Source organism: Salvia miltiorrhiza, chromosome 1 (assembly GCF_028751815.1).
Source record: "Salvia miltiorrhiza cultivar Shanhuang (shh) chromosome 1, IMPLAD_Smil_shh, whole genome shotgun sequence".
Lineage (NCBI taxonomy): Eukaryota > Viridiplantae > Streptophyta > Magnoliopsida > Lamiales > Lamiaceae > Salvia > Salvia miltiorrhiza.
In genome coordinates, this window is record NC_080387.1 from 45794630 (window position 1) to 45819721 (window position 25092).

A 25092-nucleotide genomic window follows, 5' to 3' on the forward strand; every position below is an offset into this window, starting at 1 on the left:
TATAAAAGGTATTTTTCATTTTGCAATAACAAATACATATAAACTCGTGTGAAAAAACAAATACATCTAATTATATACTCCATTTTGTTTTTAAAAGTATTAAATATATCTATACTATATTAAAACAGCAGTTTTCAATTAGAAATTGATTTCAAATTGATTTGTAATCAATTTCAATGGCGATTTTGTAATTAAAAGTTAATTTAAGAGCAAGAATTTTAGCAATAATGTGAACATAAAAAAAAAAAACTGCCGTTTGTGTCCCACTACTTTTTTATCATCTCACAACAAATCTTAAAAATTGTGAATATATAATTTTAAATTTATATTCATCATAAGCTTTGTGTTCCATTTAAAAAAAGCGAAAATATAGTATTGTTTTATGTTTTGCTATTTTTTCTCTTCTGAACAATTATTTTGCTCAACGTTATGCTATATTTTCAAAGACAAAGAAATGCGACTCAATCCTCTCAAATTAACAATGTTGAAAATTTAAATTTATTTCTTTTTAGGTAAGGAATATATATAATAATTCATAAAGTTGAAAATAAGTTATATAAGCCCACAAATATTAACATCTAAATTATAAATTCATTATTGATTTTTTTTTCACAATTGTGAAAAGAAAAAAAATAGCCAAACATAAAATACATTTTTTAAGATATAAAATAAGAATCATTTTCAGCCTTTAGATCATCAAGATCTACGGTTGATTCATCATTCTGTTGGATGAATTAATGGTCTTGAGTTTGAATCTCAAAGGTAACAAAAATTTATTTTTCGCAATTCATACCTTTATACAGCGAATTCATACGTGTTCTACATAAAATTCATACATTTTCCTTAGTTCTTATTTCTTAGTTTAAGAAGTGCTCTCAACATGATATTAAAATAAAGTAGCGATCATCAAGTTATAAAATATAGATGATATTTTCTCACTTAATTAAAATGAATACTTAAATATTAGTTTTTCAACTTTGAATTATGATTAAAAGATTTAAATAAGTTAATTATTTCATATTTTAACTTGACTACTTTTTTTAATATTATTACAGTTTAATTCTGCCATCCATTTAAATAGGGGAGATAAATTGATTAATTTACTACAATTGCAAGGAATGGTTAGATATGACGAGTGCGGGCTACATAAATTCCTATCTATTTTATCTTTTGAACAAGACTACCTACTTCTATGATTTTGTTTTTGTAGGAGTATAATTTGATACATAATTCATTTTTCTTTAGCCCCTATTTAATTAAATAATGAAAATAATAATAAATGTTATAAAATTATGCTTTCTTAAAACCACTATGTGTATTTAGACGTTTTAATATAAATTTTTAAAATTGCATTATTTTTTACCATTCATAATTTTACATTTATGTATTTGTACATTTTAATTTTTTGTATTATTTTTTAATATAATATAATGGCCGTGCATCGCACGGTGGGCAAATGCTAGTTTATTTAATTTATCTGAACTAATTTGTGGGAACGTAGAGCGTAATAATTTCCATTTTGTTTTGATTTTAACGAAAAAGAAAGTGAGTTGACGAGCTATTTGAAACACAAGCACCACATCCCCCTTATAAATACACCACCACCACCACCACCTCCTCCTCCGCAACCATCATCACCACCACCACCTCCTCTCCAATTTCTCACTCTTCCTCTGTATATCACACACAGACGCACGCGCACAATGAATCAGCATGGCACGACTGTGACGCAATTCGTGATGGAAGCCTCAGTGGCGGAATCCATCGCCCAATCTCTGAACCTCCCCTCCGTCCTCCACCTCCTCCCGCATCTCGTCCACTCCGCCCAGTCCCTCGCCCGCCCCCCTATCTCCAACTTCCACGTCGGCGCCGTCGGCCTCGGCTCCGACGGCCGCGTCTTCGTCGGCGTCAATCTCGAATTCCCCGGCGTCCCCCTCCACCAATCCGTCCACGCCGAGCAGTTCCTCCTCACCAACCTCCAACTCCACCGCTGCCCCACCCTCCTCGCCGTCGCCGTCTCCGCCGCCCCCTGCGGCCACTGCCGCCAGTTCTACCAGGAACTCCGTCACTCTGCCTCCCTCCAAATCCTCGTCACCGACGAGGACAATTGCGTCCAGAATCACGACCGCATCCGAATGCTTGAAAACAAAGCCCCCGATTTCATGCCCTTATTGAAATTTCTCCCCAATCCCTTCGGCCCGCGCGATTTGCTCGATGACGAAGCCCCGCTTCTGCTAGAGCAGCACCACAATCATTTAGATCTATTGGATCAAGACGATTCCCATACAGACGACTATTCTGTAAATCCCTGCAACGGAAATGACATTTCCGGCAAATTAAGCAACGGAAATTGCAGAAACCACGAAATAAACGAGTCTCTTTTGAGGGAAGCAGCGCTGGAAGCTGCAAACAATGCTCACGCTCCCTACAGTGGGTGCCCGTCGGGGGTTGCATTGATGGATTGCGAAGGGAAGGTGTATAAGGGCTCCTACGCCGAATCTGCAGCGTATAATCCTAGTCTCGGGCCGGTTCAGTCGGCATTGGTGGCGTATGTGGCCAGAGGAGGAGGCGATTATGAGAGGATTGTTGCGGCCGCGCTGGTTGAGACCAAACCGGCCAAGGTCAGGCAGGATGATACGGCGAGGCTGCTGTTGAAAGCAATCTCGCCCAAGTGCGAACTTCGGGTTTACAACTGCCAATCGGCCGGCAATGTGGCAATGTGTAAAAAGGTTGATGTCTAGTTATTTATCAAATTTTAGGATCTCAAATATAATATCTTGCAACTGTAGATTGGTCCTGCAAATTTATATTGATGAATGAATAACTGCATTTCTAATATCTTGCTACTGCCTTAATACTAATATCTTATCTGCAGCTAGTCATTGATTCTATTATTGCCTTACAAGTTGTGTATTATTTTGGATTAGTTTATGCTTAGGAAAAGGTATCTCAAAATATTTGATATGCCTTGATCACTTGGTAATTCTAGGCATTATGTTTGTGTTTTCATTGCACAAACAGGCTTGACTTTGTGTTGAGTGATAGACATAGTGCTCTCCGAACTTTCACGAGTCTTAAGATGGAAGGCATGGTGCTAGTTGCTTTGCGACTTTAACAAATTTATCTATTATGTGCTCTGTTAATAGGTTCGCCTTCTACTTTAACGTATTTCGTTTGTCTTTAATTGGAGAGGGACATGTCAAAGGGAGCTTTCTGAGTTGGAATTCCAATCTTAGGTGCTTTTTCAAAGTCCCTTTTATGTGCTTAGATGGAATAGCAAAGTTCCCCACCTTTTCATCTTTACCAGCAATAAAGTAGCATTAATGTAAATAGCTTATTAGTTTCACTTCTTTCAATTGCTATAGCGAATGAGTTCATTTAATGTTTCATGGTGCATACTTCCACCTGTGCACCACATCTCTTTCTCATAAACGTACACTTGATAAGCATCATTGACATTGTCATCACACACCAGGCGCAGCATGAATGGGGTCGTAGATTTAATCATCTTTAATGCATAAAAGAGTCTATGAACAAATGGCCCAGAGCTTATCTTGGGTTTCCACGTCTTCTGTGACTGTAATGTTTGATTTAGACACTGGAAAAAACGCTATTAGTTCTGCTTTAGAAAGTTGAGGTAACGATCCTTTGGATTATATTTATGTAGCTTTATCATTTTGAAGATTCTGAATTTGAAGTATAAATCATTTACATGCAACAAAGGGAAAATAGTTGGTGGTCATTCTTTTTAACACAACACAAACTGGAAAATATTTCTGTCTTCTCTTACCTTTCACTTTGGAGAACAAAGGATTGCAGTGCTTTTTTATCCCCATTTGGTATGGATTTGGACTAAGACCCCGAGGAGTTAAGTTACAGTTACTTCTGAAAAAACGACAGCATGCCAATGTGTCTTGATGTGATGCATGGAGAATGAAGCTCGTGTTTCCAGCTAATAAGGTATCTGATTTTGAGTTATTCATTCCAATCCTATTTGAAAGCATGCTTGTGTGGGATATACATTATTGGCCATCTATTCTTAAAGATGAATCTGTTGAATTGAACCAAAATGCCCTTCCATTATGTGCATACGCATTTTTGCGCGTGTTTAGCTGTAGCAGAGATCTGAATGAAGAGTCTTCCTATTCTCAGGTAATTACCAGGTCCATGATTGTCTAATGTTTAGGAACTTATTCGCAACCAACTTATATAGATTAGAGGTGAATTGCCCAAAAGGTGAAGTGGAATATAAGAGTGGAACACCACTCACCAAAAATAGAGGCAGTTTGGAGCATAAACTCCACCCACTGTATGGACTTGAAACATAATGGGTTCAATCCTATCCAGTTAGATTTGTTGAGAATATATTCATTGGCATCTATATGATTTGATGATGGGCTACAGTTGTTGCTGCCGAATCAATGGATGCCAAACCCCCCCAGTTGCCCAGTATTCAAGGTTGGGAAAGTAAATGGTAAGACATTCATTTCTAATTATAGAAACGAAAGTTGGAAGTGGAAACTTTAACCTGGCTTGATCTCCTCTATCTATGTATATATATTTATCTGTGACTGTGATACACACACACACACACACCTATTTTGTATAATACTTGCAACTAAGGTGGCTCCATTTGATGTGTTGTAACTAAGGTGTCTCATCAAATTCTGTGGTGTGTCATTATTTGAGAAAAAACTTATATGCATCTGCACATTCACTTTATTAGGATTCATCAATCCCCTATTAGAGTTTATAATCTCCAACCACTATGATTAGTATTAATTACAATTAGCATTTAATTAGTGTGGTGTGGATCTAGGTGTATATGAGTGTGCCTCAATAATTAATGGACGGATATGATCCATCCAAGATTGGGAAGAAGAATATTACAATAGGCGTCATTACTTCTCGTATAAAACTCAGACCATCACCTACAACACTTCCTTTTTTCTTTCTTAAATTTTATTTTTGTGGGAAATGGAATACATAAGACTAGTCAATTTGAAATAAGAAAACGCGTGCCAGCGAAGAATTTTCGAATTAAAGTAGTGAAGTAACCACCCATCCCATCTTTGAAAACACACGAGGGAGAATTTATAATACCAGTATTATTTTGAGTTCAATTCTATTATAGCGTGACCTTTAAATTTTTTGTTTATCCAATAAAAACAAGGGTGAAGAAAGAATCCCTAATCCGTTAAAAATTTACAAAAAGTTTCATGCTTCAACTTAAATTCAAGCTTGTACATACTTTTAATGTTAAAACTAAAAAGAAAGGAAAATAATGTAGCAATACATAGACATCCTACACGCCCCAAACAAAAAAGATCAAATGGACAGTGCTCATTTTTTTTTTCTTTTACGTGAGATGGTGGAATGTTTAGTATAGTCAAAATACAAAATTAACTTGTACTTTCATAAAAATTATAAAAATAGCATGAACTTATAGTTTCGGACTCGAATTATAACATGAAAAGGCTCGTAATCAACATGGAAATTATGTAGAAATTTTAATTAAATTCACTTGGAGCTAGAAGTGTTTATATGAGTTTTGAATATCAATCGACATGACCCGATACTCGGTAGGGTATTAGGGGTACCCGGTACCCGTAAAAATTCGGGGTGCATCGGCGCCGGGTATTGAGTTGTCTTGAAATCAGGTAATGGGTATACTCTCGAATTTGAATTTTCTAATTATTTATGAGTTCAGTTTATAGAAATTCAAATAAATCAAAATTCTATTTTGTATTCTCAAAATTAAATCTCTCCTAGACTCCTTGTCTCCCTTCGTTATCCAATGAAGAGAGTTGTTGTGAAGACTAAAGATATTTAATTTTAATAATAAAAATTGATTAGATTCATTTGAATGTCCCCAAGCATATTAAAACTAAAATTATAAAAAAAAATTGGGTATAGTTTATACCTAATATTAAATACAACACAAAAACTTGGGTGAGGTCAACCTCATACCATGAGACGGGTCGGGTCGGGCGCGGGTTTGACGGGTCGGGTGGGTTTTGGGCGCGGGTCTGGGATACCAGAAATAAAGTACACGTTCTCATTAATAAAAGTAATAATTATTGTGAACAAATGTAATAATTTAGAAACATTACATTTCATCATATCAATAGTTACTTTTCCTCAAGACAATGATTATTTGAATTATTATTTGATTATTTCATCATATCAATAGTTATTTTTCCTCAAGATAATGATTACTTAAATTATTATTTAATTTTTTTTCTATATTCTATTTATTTTCTCCGTTATTCAAAGTAATTGTTATTATAATGAAAAGTAATTATTGACATGAAGAAATGTAATGTTTTTAAATTATTACATTTTTTCACAATAATTGTTACTTTTATTAATGATAATGTGTATTTTATCCCAAACCCGCGTCCAAACCCGACCCGACCCGCCCCCCGACCCGACCCGACCCGTCTCATGCTATGAGGTCAACCTCACCCAAGACCTACTCTACATACAACTCAATTCTTGGTACAGATTCATCGTCAAATTTATGGATATCGAATACTTTAATACTTATCAGATTGGATCGAATATACCCCATACCCACCGAAACTTCGCTAAACATCCCTAGTTCAAAGTGAATTTAATTAGAATTTCCACATAAACTAAGAATCTTTCTCGTTATAATTCGATGCCAAAAAGTGCAAATTCATGTTATTATTATTATTTTTTTTTTTCATAAACTAAGAGCCTTCCACATTATAATTTGATGTCAAAAGTCCAAGCATTTTTTTGTATTTTTTAAAGTTCTAGCCATTTTTACGAACACAAATTCTCCCACTTCTGTCTACAAGTGTGAACCACTCACATATTTTAATTGAACACTTGTAAATGTTTAATTAGAATTTGTGAGTAATTCGCAATGTATGGATGTTCAGATGAGAGAGCTCATTTTTTTACAAATAACTTTAAAGTTCATATTCCCTCTGCCTCATTAATAACGTTTCAAACCCAAAAGAAAAATAAATTAAGGTCATTCCCTTAATTTGAGTGTTCCATTTTCACTTTATTCTCATTTACTTTTCTACTCTCTATTTCTACCTCATCATTTATTTTTTTAGTTGAGTTTAAAAATACCACTTTATTGCCTAAATACCCACTCTTTAATTCGCGTGACCCATTTTTTTCGAATATTATAAATGAGACGGAAGGAGTAATTTTTTTTTATATATACTCTATTTTTAAAATTTCAAATCATTTTACTGTTTCAAAAAAAAATCAAATCATTTTTACAAATAATTCTAAAATTCAAGCCATAAACTATAATTAACCTATTCTAACAACAAGCTCTCCATTCATGTGCAAAAGCATCCACCTCGATCCATGGTTTTCGGTTATATCAATCGGTTTGTTTAATCTCGATTCGGCTGGCTCTCTCTACATCAAATGATGGGTATTTATGACTAGATATAAGAAATGACTAGAAAAGCATTATTTATAAAATTGGCCAAAAGCATTTCTTTATTTCAAATCGGCTACTTTAAAGCTCTCCATCCTATATTTTTGTGCAATATGAAAAGAAAGGCAAAGTGCAGTAGACGAGACATGAGTGAGAATCAACATCCCAAAGCATAAACCATGAACAACAGTAGTGGCAAAAACATAAGCTCAACCACATGAGTTCATCTATTGATCATTTATGATGTATCCAACTTCCACTTTTCTCTGCATTCATAAACGCAAACAAAGTTGGGGATCATCATCATACCAAGATTATTCGTATATATCTAGCAAATGACCATAATTTGATGACATACATCTATGACTTGGCTTGGCATGACTAAGAATCACAACGCATCGGATTTTTCTAATAGTTTTATACGTGAGGCACTCCATCAACAACAAATATGATGCTGCAGTTCCTGGGAAAAGTGCAAGTGCATATATGGTATGCAGTGAGTAGCAACGGCTAACCCGTGGCTGCTTTGACTAATTCTTGACGAATGGAGGAACATCGCCTCTCATAACTCTCCAAGGCCCATTATAGAACATTGGCTTCATCAATGGAACATCGTGCCCAGGGTGCTCTTCCCAGTATTTCTCCTGAACAAGTGCAGCCACGGATTAGTTTAAACTTATTTCTCATTTCTCAGGCACCAGCTAATCGATGAAAGGCAAATTGCAAGGGCACCAGCTAATCGATGAAAGATTATATTTCTCATTTCTCAGGCACCTGAGTTTACAATTCCATATTTTTCTTCAGTAAATATGATACTCCAGTACTTAAACAACTATGTGTCTAAACCAAGGCAGCAATCTTTATAGAAATATCTTATGATCAATAAAAAGTTTAGAGCAGCATCTCCGACTAGCACTATCTTATTATGTTTTTTTATAGCACATTATGCAAGATTGAACTAAAGCAATCAACAAAACTTATAAAATTTGCAGACAACAAAACTTGAAGCTGAATGTGTATAATAAATAAGTTTACAGATTCAATATTGGCAGAGCATAGAAAATAAAGAAAATGCATGAGCAACTCTTGTATTGAATTGTGGTAATATAAAGAAGGCAAAGTTGAGTAGAGGTGAGGTGTTTACCTTGTAGAGTTGCTCGGTGATTGCAGCCCCAACAACCCCTGTGTAAAAAGCACAGACATAGATTGTGATGAGAGGGGTAAACGATCTGGGACGCTTATACTTCTCGATCATGTCCCACAGAAGCGTTCTCTCCCACTTCGTGTACACATAATCAGCGTATTTCCTCCACAGGTAGCTCGCCATTTTCACAACTGAAAACCAAACAAGCATTAACACAAACACGTGGGCTGCATGATCAGAACCCACCAACCACAACGACAAAGCGGTTTCTAGGAAAATCAATTCGAAGACGCTCAAGAATCAGATTATCCGCACACAACATTCATTTCATCCGCCGATCAATTTAGAAGATGTGATTGTTTACTGTGTTAAAGTGACAAAAAAATAAACATAAAATTTAGTGAGTAGAACTTGCCTGTTGTGGAGAGAAGTGGGAATTTAAATCTCCACTCAAAATATTTGGTGATGACAGAAGCGGATCTTCTGCTACTGTGTGCGAACGGCTGCTTTCTGTTTGATTTTTATCTCCTTCACTTTTTTTTTCTTTTCCTTCGACTATGGTTCGATACGGCCTATTTAACCGTTTATCTTTTTCTCTCTGTATCTCTTTTTAAGGCCTTTACTTTGATTGTAAAACACAAATAAAAAAGATGATTTTTTTTTCTATTAGATGTTTATTAGATTTTAATAAAGATTAAAATGTTGGAAAATATTTTTATACAACTACCCAAATATAATATTATCCAATATTAAAAAGAAAATGAGTTGGAAAAAAAAAATTATATCATAGTCTACATATGACAATGGTGGAAAAAAATAGAAGTATATATATTCTCTCATTTTTCAAACGGTTCCTAAGAGTTAATCATACTTCTTATAGCTTGAACTTTAAATAAATTTTAGTTTATAGTAGTATCAATTTTGATTTACTTTTTATATAGCTTGAACTTGAAGATCATATCTAAATATAGTTATAATCCCATTAAAATTATGACTCAATAGTTAATTTTTACCAATATTACACTTGAAACGATGAACCATTGCTCGAAATCAGAGACTCATAATAAAGAAAATTTCTAATATTCCCTTTTAGAAAAAGAAGGTTTCTAATATTAGGTAGCTCATTGTCATGAGACCGCTAATTTAGTTGAAATCATGCCTCAAAATTGGCACACCAGCGTCATACGCATAATTAACATCTATTAGTATTATCATCTAAACAATAAAGCAATTAATTTAACATAAAACACACAAAAGAAATTTATAACAATATCATAATATAGAAAAATAGAACATAATAAAAACTTAAATTTATATTGTAAATCTTGAAACACTTATCTATATATAACATTAATTGTGGAACCACATTGAATATTAAAACCTTTAAACTTTTGCGACTTGTAATGAACTCTTGGAATAACAACAAAAGTTGCAAACATAGCACTTGTCTTGCAAGTACGAAATCTCAGCATCGCAATTATATTTGATTTACTGATGTGGATGGTGTGATGAACGTCAATATTTATAGTGTTTAAAAAATTACTCAACATGTCCTCAAGAGTACACCAAACGATGCCAACTCCTGTCTACCGACAGTGAGGTCCAGGGTTCAAATCCCACCGCTCTCCCTCTTCAAAAGTGAAAAAAAAAAATTACTACTACATGACCTCCTACGTTCCGTGCTGGAGTCGTTCCAACTCATTTTTCAGCGAATGAGTATTACCACAACTCAAAACATTCAAACTTTGGATTAAAAAGTGATATACATTTAACAACCAATTAAATTAACAATAACAATAATGATGAGGCTGGTTCTATTCTCACTTGAGCCACGAATTTTTGCTTTCTCAATTTGCTATACGAATTTCTTATTTATTGTTTTTTCCAATCGCTATTTCAACTTTTGTTAATTTTCATATAGCAAGCACAAAAGATTGAATAGTTCAAACTTCAAAGGGAAAATTACACACACACACAAAAAAAAAAAACAGAAGTTTGAATGAATATAAAGAACTACTATAGTTCCAATAAGAATCTATTCTTTTTTTTTTTAGAATAATAAGAATCTATTCTTAACTGTAGAATAATTCTCTCCTAAATCAATTAATACTCATCGGAAAACCCATTGCGAAATATTTTAATTTTGAAAAATCATAGTACTATAAGTAGAGGAAAACTTTGTATTTTTTATGTCGAGCAAAACTTTGTACTATTAAATTACTTGTAATGTAGCAATTTATCAATCTTGGAAAAGTTAATGCACGAGGTAAGAAATATCGGTCCACTTGGAGCATGTGAATAATGAATTGTTTCCAACAGTTGAACCAATTATAGTTCTGAATTAAGACCAGAGACGAATCTAGAGACCGGGCAGCCTCGGCGGTCGCCCGGTCAATTTTTTTTTATTACCTATATTTTTTTTTTTTTAAATTTGTTACAACCAAAGAAAGGAAAAAACTCACTCACACTCTAGCTCTTAGGGTGACTCGAACCCCCGACCTATTGGTTCATTACCTATATATATGTATATATTTTGATGAAATCTCGGCGGTCGCCCGGTCTGTTTTCTTTACTAAAAATTCATTACAAACATCCGATGAAATCTCGCCCGGTCCTAATTAAATTCTTAGATCCGTCCCTGATTAAGACAACACTAATTTCCATCGTAATTAGTATGGATGGAATAAATTAGCTTTGCAGCTAACCTCTAATGAAAACGGCCACGAAGATCTGTGAAATATTCAAGATACAGTGCACAAGTAGCACGTCATGATAGAAACCAAAACCAATATCCACCTAAATCATACAATTACAACACAAACTTGATAAACTACATCAACTCCCAAATACCAGTGTCAGTTACCTTCACTGCAAAGTTGAGAGCGAGTTTCAATGAGTAGGCAAAACAACACTTTTTGCAAATGACACTGATCCATTATTGGAGGCTCCATCAATATTCAAGATTGTAGTAACCATGTTATATATCTGCACATTCTCAAAAGATGGAACCTTCCTCCCCTTGGCAAATTGAGGTCCATGAGCAATGAAGATAGTCCTCATGGAGAAGAATGCATTGTCATATCCATGAGCTCCACCGCATTCTTGCCCTTGTGACCTCGTCTGCTTCACCGTGAACCCTTCCCCTACCAATCCCACTATAGGTGGGATCCGATAACTTGCAGAGTAATGCAGCCTGTTAGGCAAGTCCTCCTTGAGATAAACTCTCAAGAACTCCCCGTTCTCCACTCTACCCGACTCCAACCCCTCGTTCATCTTAGCAACAACATCACTCGATGAGTAACCAGGTGGCGGCCTGATTGAGAGCAACGGAGTGTACGATTGAACCCATTCTTTCGGAATTTTAACCCATTCAGCAAGATCATCTAAAGCTATCACCTTCTTGTCACAAGTGCCAACCATACCATGATCACCTACCAATATGATATTAACATCCTCATAAATCCCTCTTTTCTCCAAACCATGAATCAACCTCCCAATCAGTGTATCAATCTCAACAACAGCATCAGTAATCCGCACATCATCGGGGCCGTATATGTGGCCCTGATGATCAGGATCCTCGAAATACAATGTCATAAACGAAGGGATATCATCGCTAGGCAAATCGAAGTAGTTCAAAACAGTATCAACTCTCTCTTCAAAAGGCACAGATTCATTATAAGGCATACAGTAAAATTTAGGGCAATCCCAAGATCCCTTGTGTACCTCAGAGCCAGGCCAGAAATAGGTGGAGGCTTTCAATCCGTGATTCGCCACCGTCTCCCACAGCGGCTCGCCCAGCCACCATTCCGGCTCATGGCTGCCCATGTTGAACTTGTGGCCGTTGACGGGATCTGTGAAGTAGTTATTGATGATTCCGTGATAAGCAGGGTACAATCCAGTGACAATGGAGTAGTGATTGGGGAAAGTTAGGGTTGGGAAGACCGGAATCAATCCGCGCTCGGCTTCGGTCCCGTTGTGAATGAGGCGACTGATGTTGGGGAGATCGGTTTTGTATTGGTAGCCGAAGCGGAATCCGTCGGAAGAGATGATTAGGACGACGGGGTGCTTGAGCTTGGAGAGGGGCCGCGAGAGTGCGGCGGTTGAACCCAGGCTGGGGTTTTGGGCGGGGGGAGATGCGGAGGAGAAGAAGAGGAAGGAGAATGCGGCGGCGGCGGAGAGTGCGACGGCGGTGGACATGACGAGGGAGATGAAAACGAGGGTGGCGGCGGCGGTTTTCCTGGGGGAGTGGGGGTGGGCGGCGGTGGATAGGAGGGCGGAGGAGGAGGAGGAAGCGCGGAGATCGTCTTCGAGTTCGTTAGGTGAGATTGGAAGTGAGGTGGTTAGAGTGGATTCTGGATCGGAAGCCATTGGTGTAGAATTGGAGAAAGCTGCGCGATTGTTTGTATGGTGATGTTGAAATGGAGTGAAGGTTGATAGTTGAAGAAGTCAAGAAGAGAGTAGAGGAAGAAGAGAATGGTAGGTGGTGACATCAACTACGACTTGTATCATGAAGCTCGTGCAAATATAATCTAATTTAATAACAGCAATACTTATTTTTAAATTTAATCTAATAAATTACTACATTCGTCTCAAAAAAATAACTATTTCTTCTAACACGATTTTAAAAGTGTTAATTGGTATGTTGTTATTGGAAAAACATATTCATTTTATTGTAAGTAGAGAAAAAGACCCACAACTAATATTTAAAATAAGTTTAGATATTGAGATCAATAATTAAAGAATAGTATTCAAAATTAGAAATTGTTGAAGACCGACGAAAATAATAAAATACGCATAGATGAAATATTATTTACAAACACATATCCAAATAAATTGAAAGCACAACACACCCAATGACTAGGGATGTCAATCGGGCCAATCCACTCGGTTTCGGGCCAACCCATTCGGTTTCGGGTTATTTTCGTTTCGGGCTAGTCGGTTTTTTTATTTTTCGGGCTAAAATTTTTCGACCCTAACCCTAACCCACTCGGTTTCGGGCTAGTCCGTTCGGGCCCACAAATTTACGATTTTTTTATATGTATAATTTTTTTATATGGATAATCATATTATTGTAATAAAAATATGTCGTGCTTTTTAAATCAAAATATTTCACCTTATTTTAGATACAAAAATTAGTATTATTTTAATGTAAATTTACATAATATCTAATTTTAACTTTGTTTCCGATAAAAAAATGTTTATAGATATAACATAAATTACTATCTTTCTTTGATTTTTATATCATAAATATTTATTATTAATTGTTAGAAAAAATCAAAACATATTATACAAGCATCAAAATGTTATTATCAAATTAAAAAGCAAAATATTAAAGTTTAGAAATCAATTATTAAGAAAATGTTCGGTTAATCGGGCCAACCCACTCGGTTTTCGGGTCAACCCTATCGGGCTCGGGCTATTTTCGGTTCGGGCCATTCGGGCTAAATTTTTTTCGGGCTAGAAATTTTCAGCCCTAACCCACCTTTTTTATCGGTCTATTCGGGTTGACCCGTCGGTTTCGGGCTTTTTTGACATCCCTACCAATGACAGAATTTTTAATCTTTTTCACAATTTACCACACATCTATAAATATATATTGGCAATGCGAATAATAAATTTTAAATTTATTGCAACTCGATGGAAGACTCCAAAGTCCAATGAGTTTAGACGAAGGGGGTTCTATATTTTCATACTATAAATGGTTAAATGACCAAATCGAATATAATTATGTTTAGTCATAGTTTAATTTCACCAAATAACAGGGGAGTTGGTCCTGGGTACAATAAATTGTACCGTACAATCGAGTTGCACCCTCCCGCATCATGATCCGCACTTTGATCCAAACCTACATCCTGATTCGAGCCGTGTAAATAACACTATTCGGTTATACAAATGACACTGCATGTAATTGACACTATTCGATTATATAAATGACTCTGCGTATAAATGACACTGTGTATAATTGACACTATTCAGTTATACAAATGATATTAATCGTGTAAATAACATTATTTGATACACAAATGACACTGTCTATAATTGACAGTATTTGGTTATACAAATGACACTATAATATTTTAACATGTCATAGTGTCATTTGTATAATCGAATAGTGTCATTTATAGACAGTACCATTTGTTTAATTGAATAATGTCATTTACACAGTTTAGGTCAGGATGCTGGTTCATATCAGGATACGGATCAGAGTACAATCCAATTATACGATACAATCGATTGCACCCAAGTTTTTGTGACAATAGGGATGTAAACAATTAACTTGGAAACAAATGAAAATCCTTTTATATGTGACATTACTTTAATTAAAGATAAAATATTGAAAAGAAAGGAAATGAATGATTCCCAATTTATTTGAGTTAACATCAGAGATGGAATAAGATTTTTCTCTTTTTTGTGGAGATAAAATAAAAAAATTATATTAAATCTTGATAAACAATATCTAAAAGTCAAAAAGTCGGGCTTACAAACCATTACGTCATTAATTGAAATAACAAATTTTGCTAAACTATGAGCTGCTATATTAGCCTCCATACGAACATGACATAAATCAAACACAAATTGTTTCTTGACGTGAGAGAAGGTCGCAAACAAGTCACCACACAGTGAATCCATGCCCTTATACTCACACCAATCACCATGAACCACATGGATAGCCAATATAGAATCCAAAAACACCACGATTGGACCGATATCATGTTGAATGAAAAAATCAATCTCCAACAGCATAGCATGAAGTTCTCCAACATGCTGCGCCCCAGGCCCCTAGCTGCTATAATCGAGCTCAAATGGTCTCTAACAATAAAACCCACTCCAGCCAAAATTCCACCTTGGTGTATCGACACATCGACGTCCAACCTTAATACCCCACGCCTCAGAATGATGCATCACTTGTCACATTCTTTCAGTAGCAGCTGATGCTGGGCTGCCAATTTCAGACGCACTTCTTGATTTTTTTTTTAAGAAGAGTTCACTCTCATCAATCATCTCCACAGCCTCAAACACTTTTTTTCCATGTTTAACATCGCACATAATGCGCCAAATCTACCATATGCAAACACTAAATAGCTCGAAGTCTTCCACGCCGAACTCCTCCAGAAAGTGGCGGCAAATCGCTTCAAGAGACAATCGATCTTTATTTTTTAAGAACCTCCACTAAGTCGTATTCTTCTAGTGCTTTCTAATAAAATCAAAATAAAAGCAAACAATGGACAATTGTATCCCAATCTTTACTACACCAAGAGAAAATGTCGTTATTCGGAACATGGTGACAACTAAGGTTTATCCTCCACACCAAGCAAATTAGATATCTTTTTCCACATGAAAATCTTCACTTTTGGGGGTATATTGATACACCAAAGCGAACTCCACCGTTTCTTCAAAGAAACCGAGGTTGTAGAGGGATTATGATCGTAAAATCCAACCGCAAGGCCAAAATTGTGAAGGAGAAGGTTACAACAAACAAACACGTAAAATAGCATGTCTTTAACAACACTTCCATGAAAAAAAATTAAGGAGATAAAATTTCAAAAATTATAAATATGATGATTTTATTTCCCACACTTCAAATCTATAAATTATAGCAAAATAAATTTTATCCTACATGGCATCGTATAATCACTACATTCTAATTTTTCTCAATTCTCATTCATTCTTATTTATTTATACATTTCTAATCAATTTTTACATTATAGTAAAATAAATCATATCCTACGTGACATCGTATAATCACTCCATTCTAATTTTCTTCAATTCTCATTCATTCTTATTTATTTATACATTTTCTAATCAATTTTTACATTTAAGAATTATTAAATAATCATATAAAATTATAGGTAAATTCTATACTATTAAATAATCGTATAAAACTATTAGATAAAGTCTGTACTATTAAATAATCGTATAAAACTATTAGATAAATCCAACATATCCATTTAATTATAATCCTACATATCCATTTGATTATCAGAACCATTATATAACTACATTAGTACGTGGCATCGTATAATCACTTCATTCTAATTTTCCTCAATTCTCATTCATTCTTATTTATTTATACATTCATATCTAAAAAAAGATTTATATTTATATTTTATTTTATTATATATTATTAGTACAAGTTTATCACATCATACTCACAAATTAATATGTATATATATAATACGTTTATATATAGATGTATTCACTTAAATAATTAACTATATATATATATGATTGAATATGATTTCAAATTTGACGATGTTGTATAAAGTTTGAGACGAGATGATGCTCATAAGTAAGAGGCGAGATTACCAAGACTCAATTATGATCTTTTAAACTCTAGACGAGATGATGTTCACAAGTCAGTTATGGTCTTTCAAACTTCATATAAGATAATGCTCAAAACTCAGTTATGGCATTTTAAGTTTCAGACAAGATGATGCTCAAAACTAAATTGTGATTTTTCAAGTTCCACACGAGAGGGTGCTCAAAAGTCAGAGATGGCATGTCAAGCTCCAAACGAGATTATTCTCATAACTTAATTATAGTTTCACAAACTCTAGACAAAATGATACTCACAAGTAAGTTATAATTTTCAAGCTCCATACAAGATGATACTCAAAATTCAGATGTGGTATTTCAAACTCCAAAGAATATGGTTTTCAAAATTTTGGCGTTCAAATGTCATGTGCGGTCTTTAGAGCTTCATATGATTATCTGGTCGTATTAGGTTCATATGTGATGATACTCAAATGACATATGTTTAATTAAATTATTTCTTATCCGTCAAATTTAAAGAATTTGAACAAACTTAATACTCCCTCCGTCCCCCAAACATCTTTCTAAGAGAGGATGACACGAGTTTTAATAGAAGTTAGTTATGTATTTGGTAAGTGGATAATGAGTCTCACAAAAATTGAAATTGTAAGAGTGATAGTTAGTGAAAGTGGAGAAGAGTCCCACAAAAAGTGAAATTGTAATAATAATAATTAGTGAAATTGTTTCCAAAAATAAGTTAGGAAGATGTTTTGGGGACGAACCAAAATAGAAAAAAAAAAAAGAGAAAAATGTTTGAGGGACGGAGATAGTAAATATTATCGATATACGATTAATAGCAGATGCAACACATCAATCGTACATCATATCATACTTCAAATTTACATATTCTTTTTTTCTTCTAAAATATTCAATCTCACATCAACTTTTTATAAACTTCATCAAATGAATATTTATATAAAAATGTATTTCTATTATCACAACCTACATTTAATTGGCGAAAGTTATTAAGATTAATATTATTTCAAATATTGTACTACTAATTTAATTTGATCATATCAAATTAATTAAAGAAATAATTTATATATAAACTATTTCATATGCTATAGTAATAAAAATAACATAAAATAATTATAAATGATGATATAAAATAATTCTGGTCGAATTTCGACGGATTAGACACTGGTGTTACATTAAAATTACAATTTCAGAATAATTTGTAATTTTATTTGCCAAACCCCATTTTTAAAATACTCATAAGTCGATGATATTTCTCAAAATATCGTAAAATTAGCTCAATTTGAAAATCTCCCCCAAATTAACCCCAAAAACCCTAAAATCAGGTGTCACCGAACGACGTCGTCGTAGCAATTGCTGCCTGTTCCTTCTCAAGAAATAGAAGGTTGCAGGTCCTTCCTATGCTCCTTCAGTGGCTTCGACAATGGCGGCATATATAAGCATGGGTGAAGCTCACCGGCGGATAACCGAATACCTAACACGCTTCTGCGATGCGATCTTCTCTCAAGACGGCAAATCACTCAGCCGCCTGCTCTCCGTCTCCTCCGACTCCCCAACCCTCCTCTCCCTCGCCGACGCCCTCAATACTTTCCAGGTCCCCTTCTTACTTGTTAAATTTCGTATTCCCAAACTTGAAGGATCTTATCTCAACTTACACAAGTTGGGGCTTTATGGAAAGTATGCGTTTCTGTATTATTCAGTTTCATCGATAATTACAGAATATCTAAAGTATGAACTCCTCCATCATTCTAAGCTCAGCTTCCAGTTCCATCAGTCTTTGATGAAATTGTACATATGTTTTTCTTTCCATTTATGTGCTCATTAAGTATTGATTGATGATTAGATACATCCAATTATATCGGTCTTTGATTTTATTGAATATATCTTCAGGATGCTAACAGAGTTATTCGGCAATCTGAGAAATTTTCTCAGTATGGGGACATTCTACTTCATGTATTTCGGGCCTTGCAGAGTTACCGGGTGAAGAATTTGGTTGAATCGTATGTGGCCTTTGAAAAAGCATCCAAGTATGTTGTTGTCTGATGAAGTTTTTGTATGATTAAGTTTTTTATGTCCTGCTGTTATTCCTAATGATGGAGAACTGTAGTGCTATCATTCAGGAGTTTCGAAATTGGGAAACGGCCTGGGCTTTGGAAGCATTGTACGTGATAGCATATGAAATTAGGATTCTTGCTGAGAGGGTGAGAAATTCATGAATTTCACTCCTTCTGTATAGTTATATATGTGTATGTATATGTATCAAGAGTCCAAAGTTAACTGATTTATGCTGTTGCATTTGAAGGCTGATATAGAGTTGGCTTCAATAGGGAAAACCCCAGAAAAACTGAAAGGTGCTGGTTCTTTCCTCATGAAAGTGTTCGGAGTTCTCGCTGGAAAAGGACCAAAACGTGTTGGAGCTTTGTATGTGACATGCCAACTTTTTAAAATATATTTCAAGCTGGGGACCGTCCACCTGTGTCGCAGTGTGATAAGGAGTATTGAAACTGCTAGGATATTTGACTTTGAGGAATTTCCAGTGAGGGATAAGGTCACTTACATGTATTACACTGGTCGTTTGGAGGTGTACAATGAAAACTTTCCTGCTGCTGACCACAAATTATCATACGCATTGGCACATTGCAGCAGAAAGAAAGAGGCAAACATAAGGTCTGGGTATACGTCCTCTTTTACTCATTCTATTGCCGATGATAAACCTGAATCTAGACAAGTTTGTAAAATGAAAGCCACAGCCAATGTGATATGTTTACGCCAGATAGTGAGATGCTCTTCATATATGCGTGACATTATAATCTTTAGTATTTTCCTTGGTACACTGTCGAAATAACCTTTTGTTCTTGTAATAGGATGATATTAAAATATCTTGTACCTGTGAAGCTTTCAATAGGCATCTTACCTAGGGCGTCGCTTCTTGAGAAGTTTAACTTAAATGAGGTATGATCTATACATGTTGCCTTAACTATTTAATTCTATCATAAATTCAGGAGGACATACTCGCTATTAGCCGCATCATTTCAAATTTCTTAAGATGGCATGACCTGTTGTTTCTCATAGTTGTAGCACAATGTATAGTCTCTTTAGGGAAAACCTCTTTGGTGCAATTTTAACCACAATCAGCAATTATCAGGATTAAGTATTCCAAGTTAGCCTTCTTATGTATGTATGATGCACGTATAGGCATGAGCATTTGCGAGTTAAGGTAGCAAGGGAACTTATCTAGATGGAGGTATATATGAAATTACGTTAGAGACAGCTGGACTTTGGAACTGAGCGAATTTTGAAAGGCTCACAATTAAAATGGATTTAAAAACATTTTGGCCTTCCCCACAGAACCTTGCATAATTATTTGGGACTGCTGCCCACTCTAGATTGTAAAGATTTCTTTAAAATTTATCATCTTTAGTTCTTTACTTAAACTATTCCATGAGTCCATAAGATTTAAGGAAGCATGGTAGAATCAGTTTTTGCCCCTTGTTCTGAAGCAACAGATATATCCGATAATATATATAAAAAAAATGGAAGTAATTTGTTTAGCGGGAAACTTTTACCTAACTAAATCAGAACTCGTTGTGTTTTCCTCCATATGGGGAAACATTGGAGCACATTAATGGATATAGTAACCTCCATTAAAATCTTAAATGTGAAAATGTTTTGATATACTTGGTTGTGTTTTCCTGGGTGTGTTTGCTTGTCTGTCTGCACGTGTGTGCTTCTTTGTAGCATGCAATGGACCTGCTTCTCATCTTTGAACTCTGTTGTGAAAGCTTGTAATATATCTGTTTGTTGCAGTATAATGATGTCGTGCTTGCTCTTAAAAGAGGCGATCTTCGACTCCTAAGACACGCCCTTGAAGAACACGAGGACAGGTACAAATGTTTTTGCTTTTTTAATATTACTTATTTGATAGTGAATTCCCAAATTTTCTTATCCAAGTCAAACATTATCAGGTTCTTAAGGTCAGGTGTCTACCTTGTTCTGGAGAAGTTAGAACTCCAAGTTTACCAACGACTAGTTAAGAAGATGTAAGTTGTGATGTTTCATGTGACTCTGTTTATGTTAATTGAGCCCAGAGTCCACATTTATTGTCTTTTTTGTACCTGTTGCAGCTATATTATGCAAAAGGAGAAAGATCCAAATAAAGCTCACCAGATCAAGTTAGATGTTATTGTTAAAGCACTGAGATGGCTTGAAATTGACATGGATGTTGATGAGGTAGTTCTTTCCTCATTATTCTCCTTTCAGACATATGCATGTGGCATGCATTGACTGAACAGATTCTTTCCGTGCTGCTTAAGGAAATAGTCTAACCAAATAGCTGTCGAACATTAATAATTCAATCCATTATGGTTTTTTTACCAACATAGGTAAAACCACTCTAGATGGTTTCTGCTTGATTACAAGTTGAAGTAAAAAATATGAAAGAACTATGTTGGTCCAAAAAGAAATGCTTTTATGATGTTTCTATTTTTCTTTATTTTGAAAATATAAATGTTTATTGATTGAGAGGATTTAACAGATCCTTACATTTGTTATCAGAACATGTTAATTGCTGTTCAAACAAATTAATTGAAACCGTTATGAATAAAGAAATTTAGGACTATAAAACTATATATAATAGGATATATTTGTTTATTGAGTATAAATATATCCTCACACTATCATTTGTATTGTAAAAACTATTAATTTATGGAGTTCAAATTTAGCATAGTTAAGTTATTAAACATTTTAATTTGTTCTGTATCTCATTCATCATATTCTATACTTCTGATCAACTTTGCCATTTATACAAAACTATGCCATATTTTCTGCAAAATCATTGATTGCATAAATCCCCTGCTATTGATTTCTACAAGACCTTTGATGACAAAAGTTAATACATCTATATGATGAGAAATAATGAAACAAGCGATTGAATACTGTTATGTTTGTCCATTGTGATCATCTCTCTGTACTTCAACCATGTAAAAAATGCCACTTTTTTCTCCAAAAACAGATAAATATCATGATGTAGTGATACATAAGTTCCTATTTTTTATTTCTATTCCAAATTGTGTTTTCACTCTGAGTTTATAATTGTTGCGGGGTAATAAATGTAGCAAATATTACAATTCGTTTTTTACTGTTAAATTTGTCCACAGTGATCACCATCTCTGTTCTTTTTCCTTGTTAGAAATACCATATTTTCCACATTTTTAAACACCTTAATCTATTGAAGAATAATTTTCCCGTTCCTGGGTAATTTTGTGGATATATATATCATTCTTAATAAGACCCCCGAATATATATGTTACCTCTTTTCCTAGAACAGAAGATGGCACAGAACAAATTTTCTTGATTCCCTTTTTACAGCCTATTTCATATATGTAGCATGGACTTTTTCTGGATAAGAGTTGGTGGTTTTCAAAAATTGGGCATTTCCTCATTTTATGTTATCTACTCGTTTGTGAAAATAATAAATTTTAAGTGGGGTGGTTCGACAAGACTCTGATCATGACTGCATGTCGTTTTTGGCTTGCCTAAAGATAATTCTATCCCAAAAAATGCTCTCTGCAGAACAGGAATCTGTTTCATTCTGTATGGAGAAAATGGCATTTTCAATAGGTTCACTTATGGGCTTTTACTAAATCTTTTGCTACGCCCTCAATAGTTCTGTAACTGCACGCGTCTTTTGTAAACAGCAGCAATCTTATTTTATATGCGTGGGTATGTGTTGGTGAAATAGAATACACACAGTAGATAATTAACGATATGAGCTCTTCATTCTAAGCTTAACTGGAGGAAAGAACAATCTAAGTACTAAACAACGAAAACCTCTTATGTTATTCCTCGTTATTTCATATGTTTATTCTTGGTTGTGCAGGTGGAGTGCATAATGGCGATTCTGATATACAAGAACCTTATGAAAGGCTACTTCGCTCACAAAAGTAAAGTGGTGGTTTTAAGCAAACAGGACCCTTTTCCCAAATTAAATGGCAAACCTGTCAACGCATAGACATTACTACACTGTGAGTATTTCTACAGAAGCTTCTTCTTTAGTAGATGAGAGAGCTATGTAGACTGAGCTGAGCTGCCTTGGTTTCGTATATGAATGAATGTCGACGCTGACCAAAACCAGAGAAAAATCAATTTTAGCTCACTGCTTTCAGGGGATGAAAAGTATAACGAATAAATAGCCAAGGTTTTTTCTTTGGGAAGCTTCTAGTTAACTCAAAGTTGAACGCTCCGTGTAATATTTTCCTATACAGGTAAAACGGTTGGTGTGTGGTGGTTGCAGGTGGCATGTAGCCTCTGTTTTAGAGATTTGCTTTGACTTGATGTATGAATTATAGGATCTGCCGCTGCTTGTATTAACGCCATATTCCTAAAGCCCCTCATTCAAATATTAACACTATTTATATATGTGTAGTGTGTTTTCGATAAATCATGTTTTTTGTGTCCGCGTGTTTATTCAACAACTCGGATCTTTTAGCGTTTTTCAGAAAATATTTTACCATACAATATTTGACAACAGAATTATGAGTCAATTCATCAGATTCTTAGGTGATATTTTTTTTTTCACCTCACCCAATAAAACTCGTTTCACCCAAAAAAGATAATATAAAATTTTCACCTAAGAAAAAATTTCACCTCAATACCAAAAAAAAAAAAAAAATTATTAAGGGACCAAAACTTCTTAACGCGAATACTTCTTCCCTAATGTCATGAAAACTCCTTCCCCCCAAAGTCCACAGAAATCTTTTTTATTTTATTGTAGAGGTGCAATTTTTGTTGTGTTATTGGGGTGAAATACAATTTTATGTCGCTTTTAGTCTGATGAAATAATATGAATGTTGTTTTATTGGATGAGGTGGAAAAAATAATTCACATAAAAATATAATGGATTAACTTATTATTCTGTAGCCAAATTTTGTAAAACGATATATATATTTTTTTAAATGCTAAAAACTGAGTTTTTTTTTACTAGAATGTGAAAGTTAAGAATATTTTTTTTTCAATATTGAAAATTAAGGATACAAAAATATGATTAGCCGTGTATTGAGGGGTGCTTACTTTAAAGGGACGTTTACTTTAAAGAATAACCTTGATAGATAAAATTAGTAACTTTACTTTGAAAGATTGAAATTTTGGGATATCCCAAAATTATTAATTATTTATATCATGTAAGCTAGTTTTGCTTGATTCTTATTCCATTGAAAATGTGGGATTAGAGAAATCCTACTATTGAGAATAAAAATATTCAACCATGTATCTTATCAATTATGCAAAGTAAACGGTCCTAAAGGATTAACCTTAATACATAAAATAGTAAGACCAATCTCTTGTTTACTTAGATGATTGAAACTTTGAGATGTCCTACGATCCTTAATTATTTTTATCATTTAATTTAGTTTTACTTGATTCATATCACATTAAAAGGGTGTAACGAGAGAAATTTTACTTATGAGAATAAAATTATTTGAGGGGGAAATCTTTTTAATACCACATAATAAAATGTAAAAATTTTGTATACCCATTTATAAAAGTATAAGTTTTTTATACGAAAATGTGTTAAATTACTATATTACCCCTACTATTAATAAGTTAAAAGAAACAAAAAAGTATAAGTTACGGCTTGCACACGATGGCAAACCACAGTCGTGTAGTCACCGTGTGCACAATTGAGATACGTAATTGTGCATACGATACAATCGTGTCTTGAGCCATCGTGTGTGCAATTAGGGGTATATATACGTGCTCACGATGGCTCCACACCGTGACTACACGATCGCATCTTGAGCTAAAAAAGTATAATACCATGTGCAATTTATGAATATAAAATATAAATAATTTTCAGCTCTAAAATATTTATAGCACAGGGCTAAAATAAAAACACTTCTTAAAATATAAAATATAAATAATTTTCAGCCCTTAGATCATCAAGATCTACGGTTGATTCGTAACCTTGTTGGATGAATTCGTGGTCCTGGGTTCGAATCCCAAAGGTAGCAAAAATTTATTTTTCACAATTCGTAATCATGTCGGATGAATTCGTAACCCTGTTGGATAAAATTCGTACATTAAAAAATATTTATATTTATATTTTAAGAAGTGTTTTCACTGTAGTCCTCCCATATATATATATATATATATATATATATATATATGTGTGTGTGTGTGTGTGTGTGTGTGTGTGTGTGTATTATGAAGTAAATTTTAAAGGCAATCTATA

General features: G+C 34.4%; 4 protein-coding genes across 5 annotated transcripts; 2 read left to right on the top strand and 2 right to left on the bottom strand.

Moving 5' to 3' along the window:
* Nucleotides 1-1540: 1540 nt before the first annotated feature.
* On the top strand, nt 1541-2838 carry LOC130986407 (cytidine deaminase 1-like). Its single transcript, XM_057909806.1, has one exon. The coding sequence runs from the start codon at nt 1704-1706 to the stop codon at nt 2739-2741; it is 1038 nt and encodes a 345-aa protein (XP_057765789.1). The 5' UTR covers nt 1541-1703; the 3' UTR covers nt 2742-2838.
* A 4787-nt stretch (nt 2839-7625) lies between these two features.
* On the bottom strand, nt 7626-9210 carry LOC130986413 (uncharacterized protein At4g29660-like). 2 transcript variants are annotated; one of them, XM_057909815.1, is made up of 3 exons: nt 8992-9210; nt 8577-8767; nt 7626-8076 (listed from the first exon to the last, which is right to left on the bottom strand). In XM_057909815.1, exons 2-3 carry the CDS (start codon nt 8757-8759, stop codon nt 7963-7965), a joined length of 297 nt encoding a protein of 98 aa, XP_057765798.1. In that variant the 5' UTR covers nt 8760-8767; nt 8992-9210; the 3' UTR covers nt 7626-7962. The 2 variants fall into 2 exon arrangements, with proteins under 2 accessions (XP_057765798.1, XP_057765799.1); XM_057909816.1 differs by having other exon boundaries at nt 8577-9206.
* A 2104-nt stretch (nt 9211-11314) lies between these two features.
* LOC130986415 (uncharacterized) lies at nt 11315-13078 on the bottom strand. The gene has a single exon (XM_057909824.1). The coding sequence runs from the start codon at nt 12942-12944 to the stop codon at nt 11466-11468; it is 1479 nt and encodes a 492-aa protein (XP_057765807.1). The 5' UTR covers nt 12945-13078; the 3' UTR covers nt 11315-11465.
* Nucleotides 13079-18155: 5077 nt separating this feature from the next.
* On the top strand, nt 18156-23304 carry LOC130986424 (enhanced ethylene response protein 5-like). The gene is made up of 9 exons (XM_057909832.1): nt 18156-18459; nt 18756-18892; nt 18973-19066; nt 19168-19532; nt 19730-19817; nt 20673-20749; nt 20831-20905; nt 20990-21095; nt 22744-23304. The coding sequence occupies exons 1-9, from the start codon at nt 18289-18291 to the stop codon at nt 22873-22875; spliced, it is 1245 nt and encodes a 414-aa protein (XP_057765815.1). The 5' UTR covers nt 18156-18288; the 3' UTR covers nt 22876-23304.
* Nucleotides 23305-25092: the final 1788 nt, after the last annotated feature.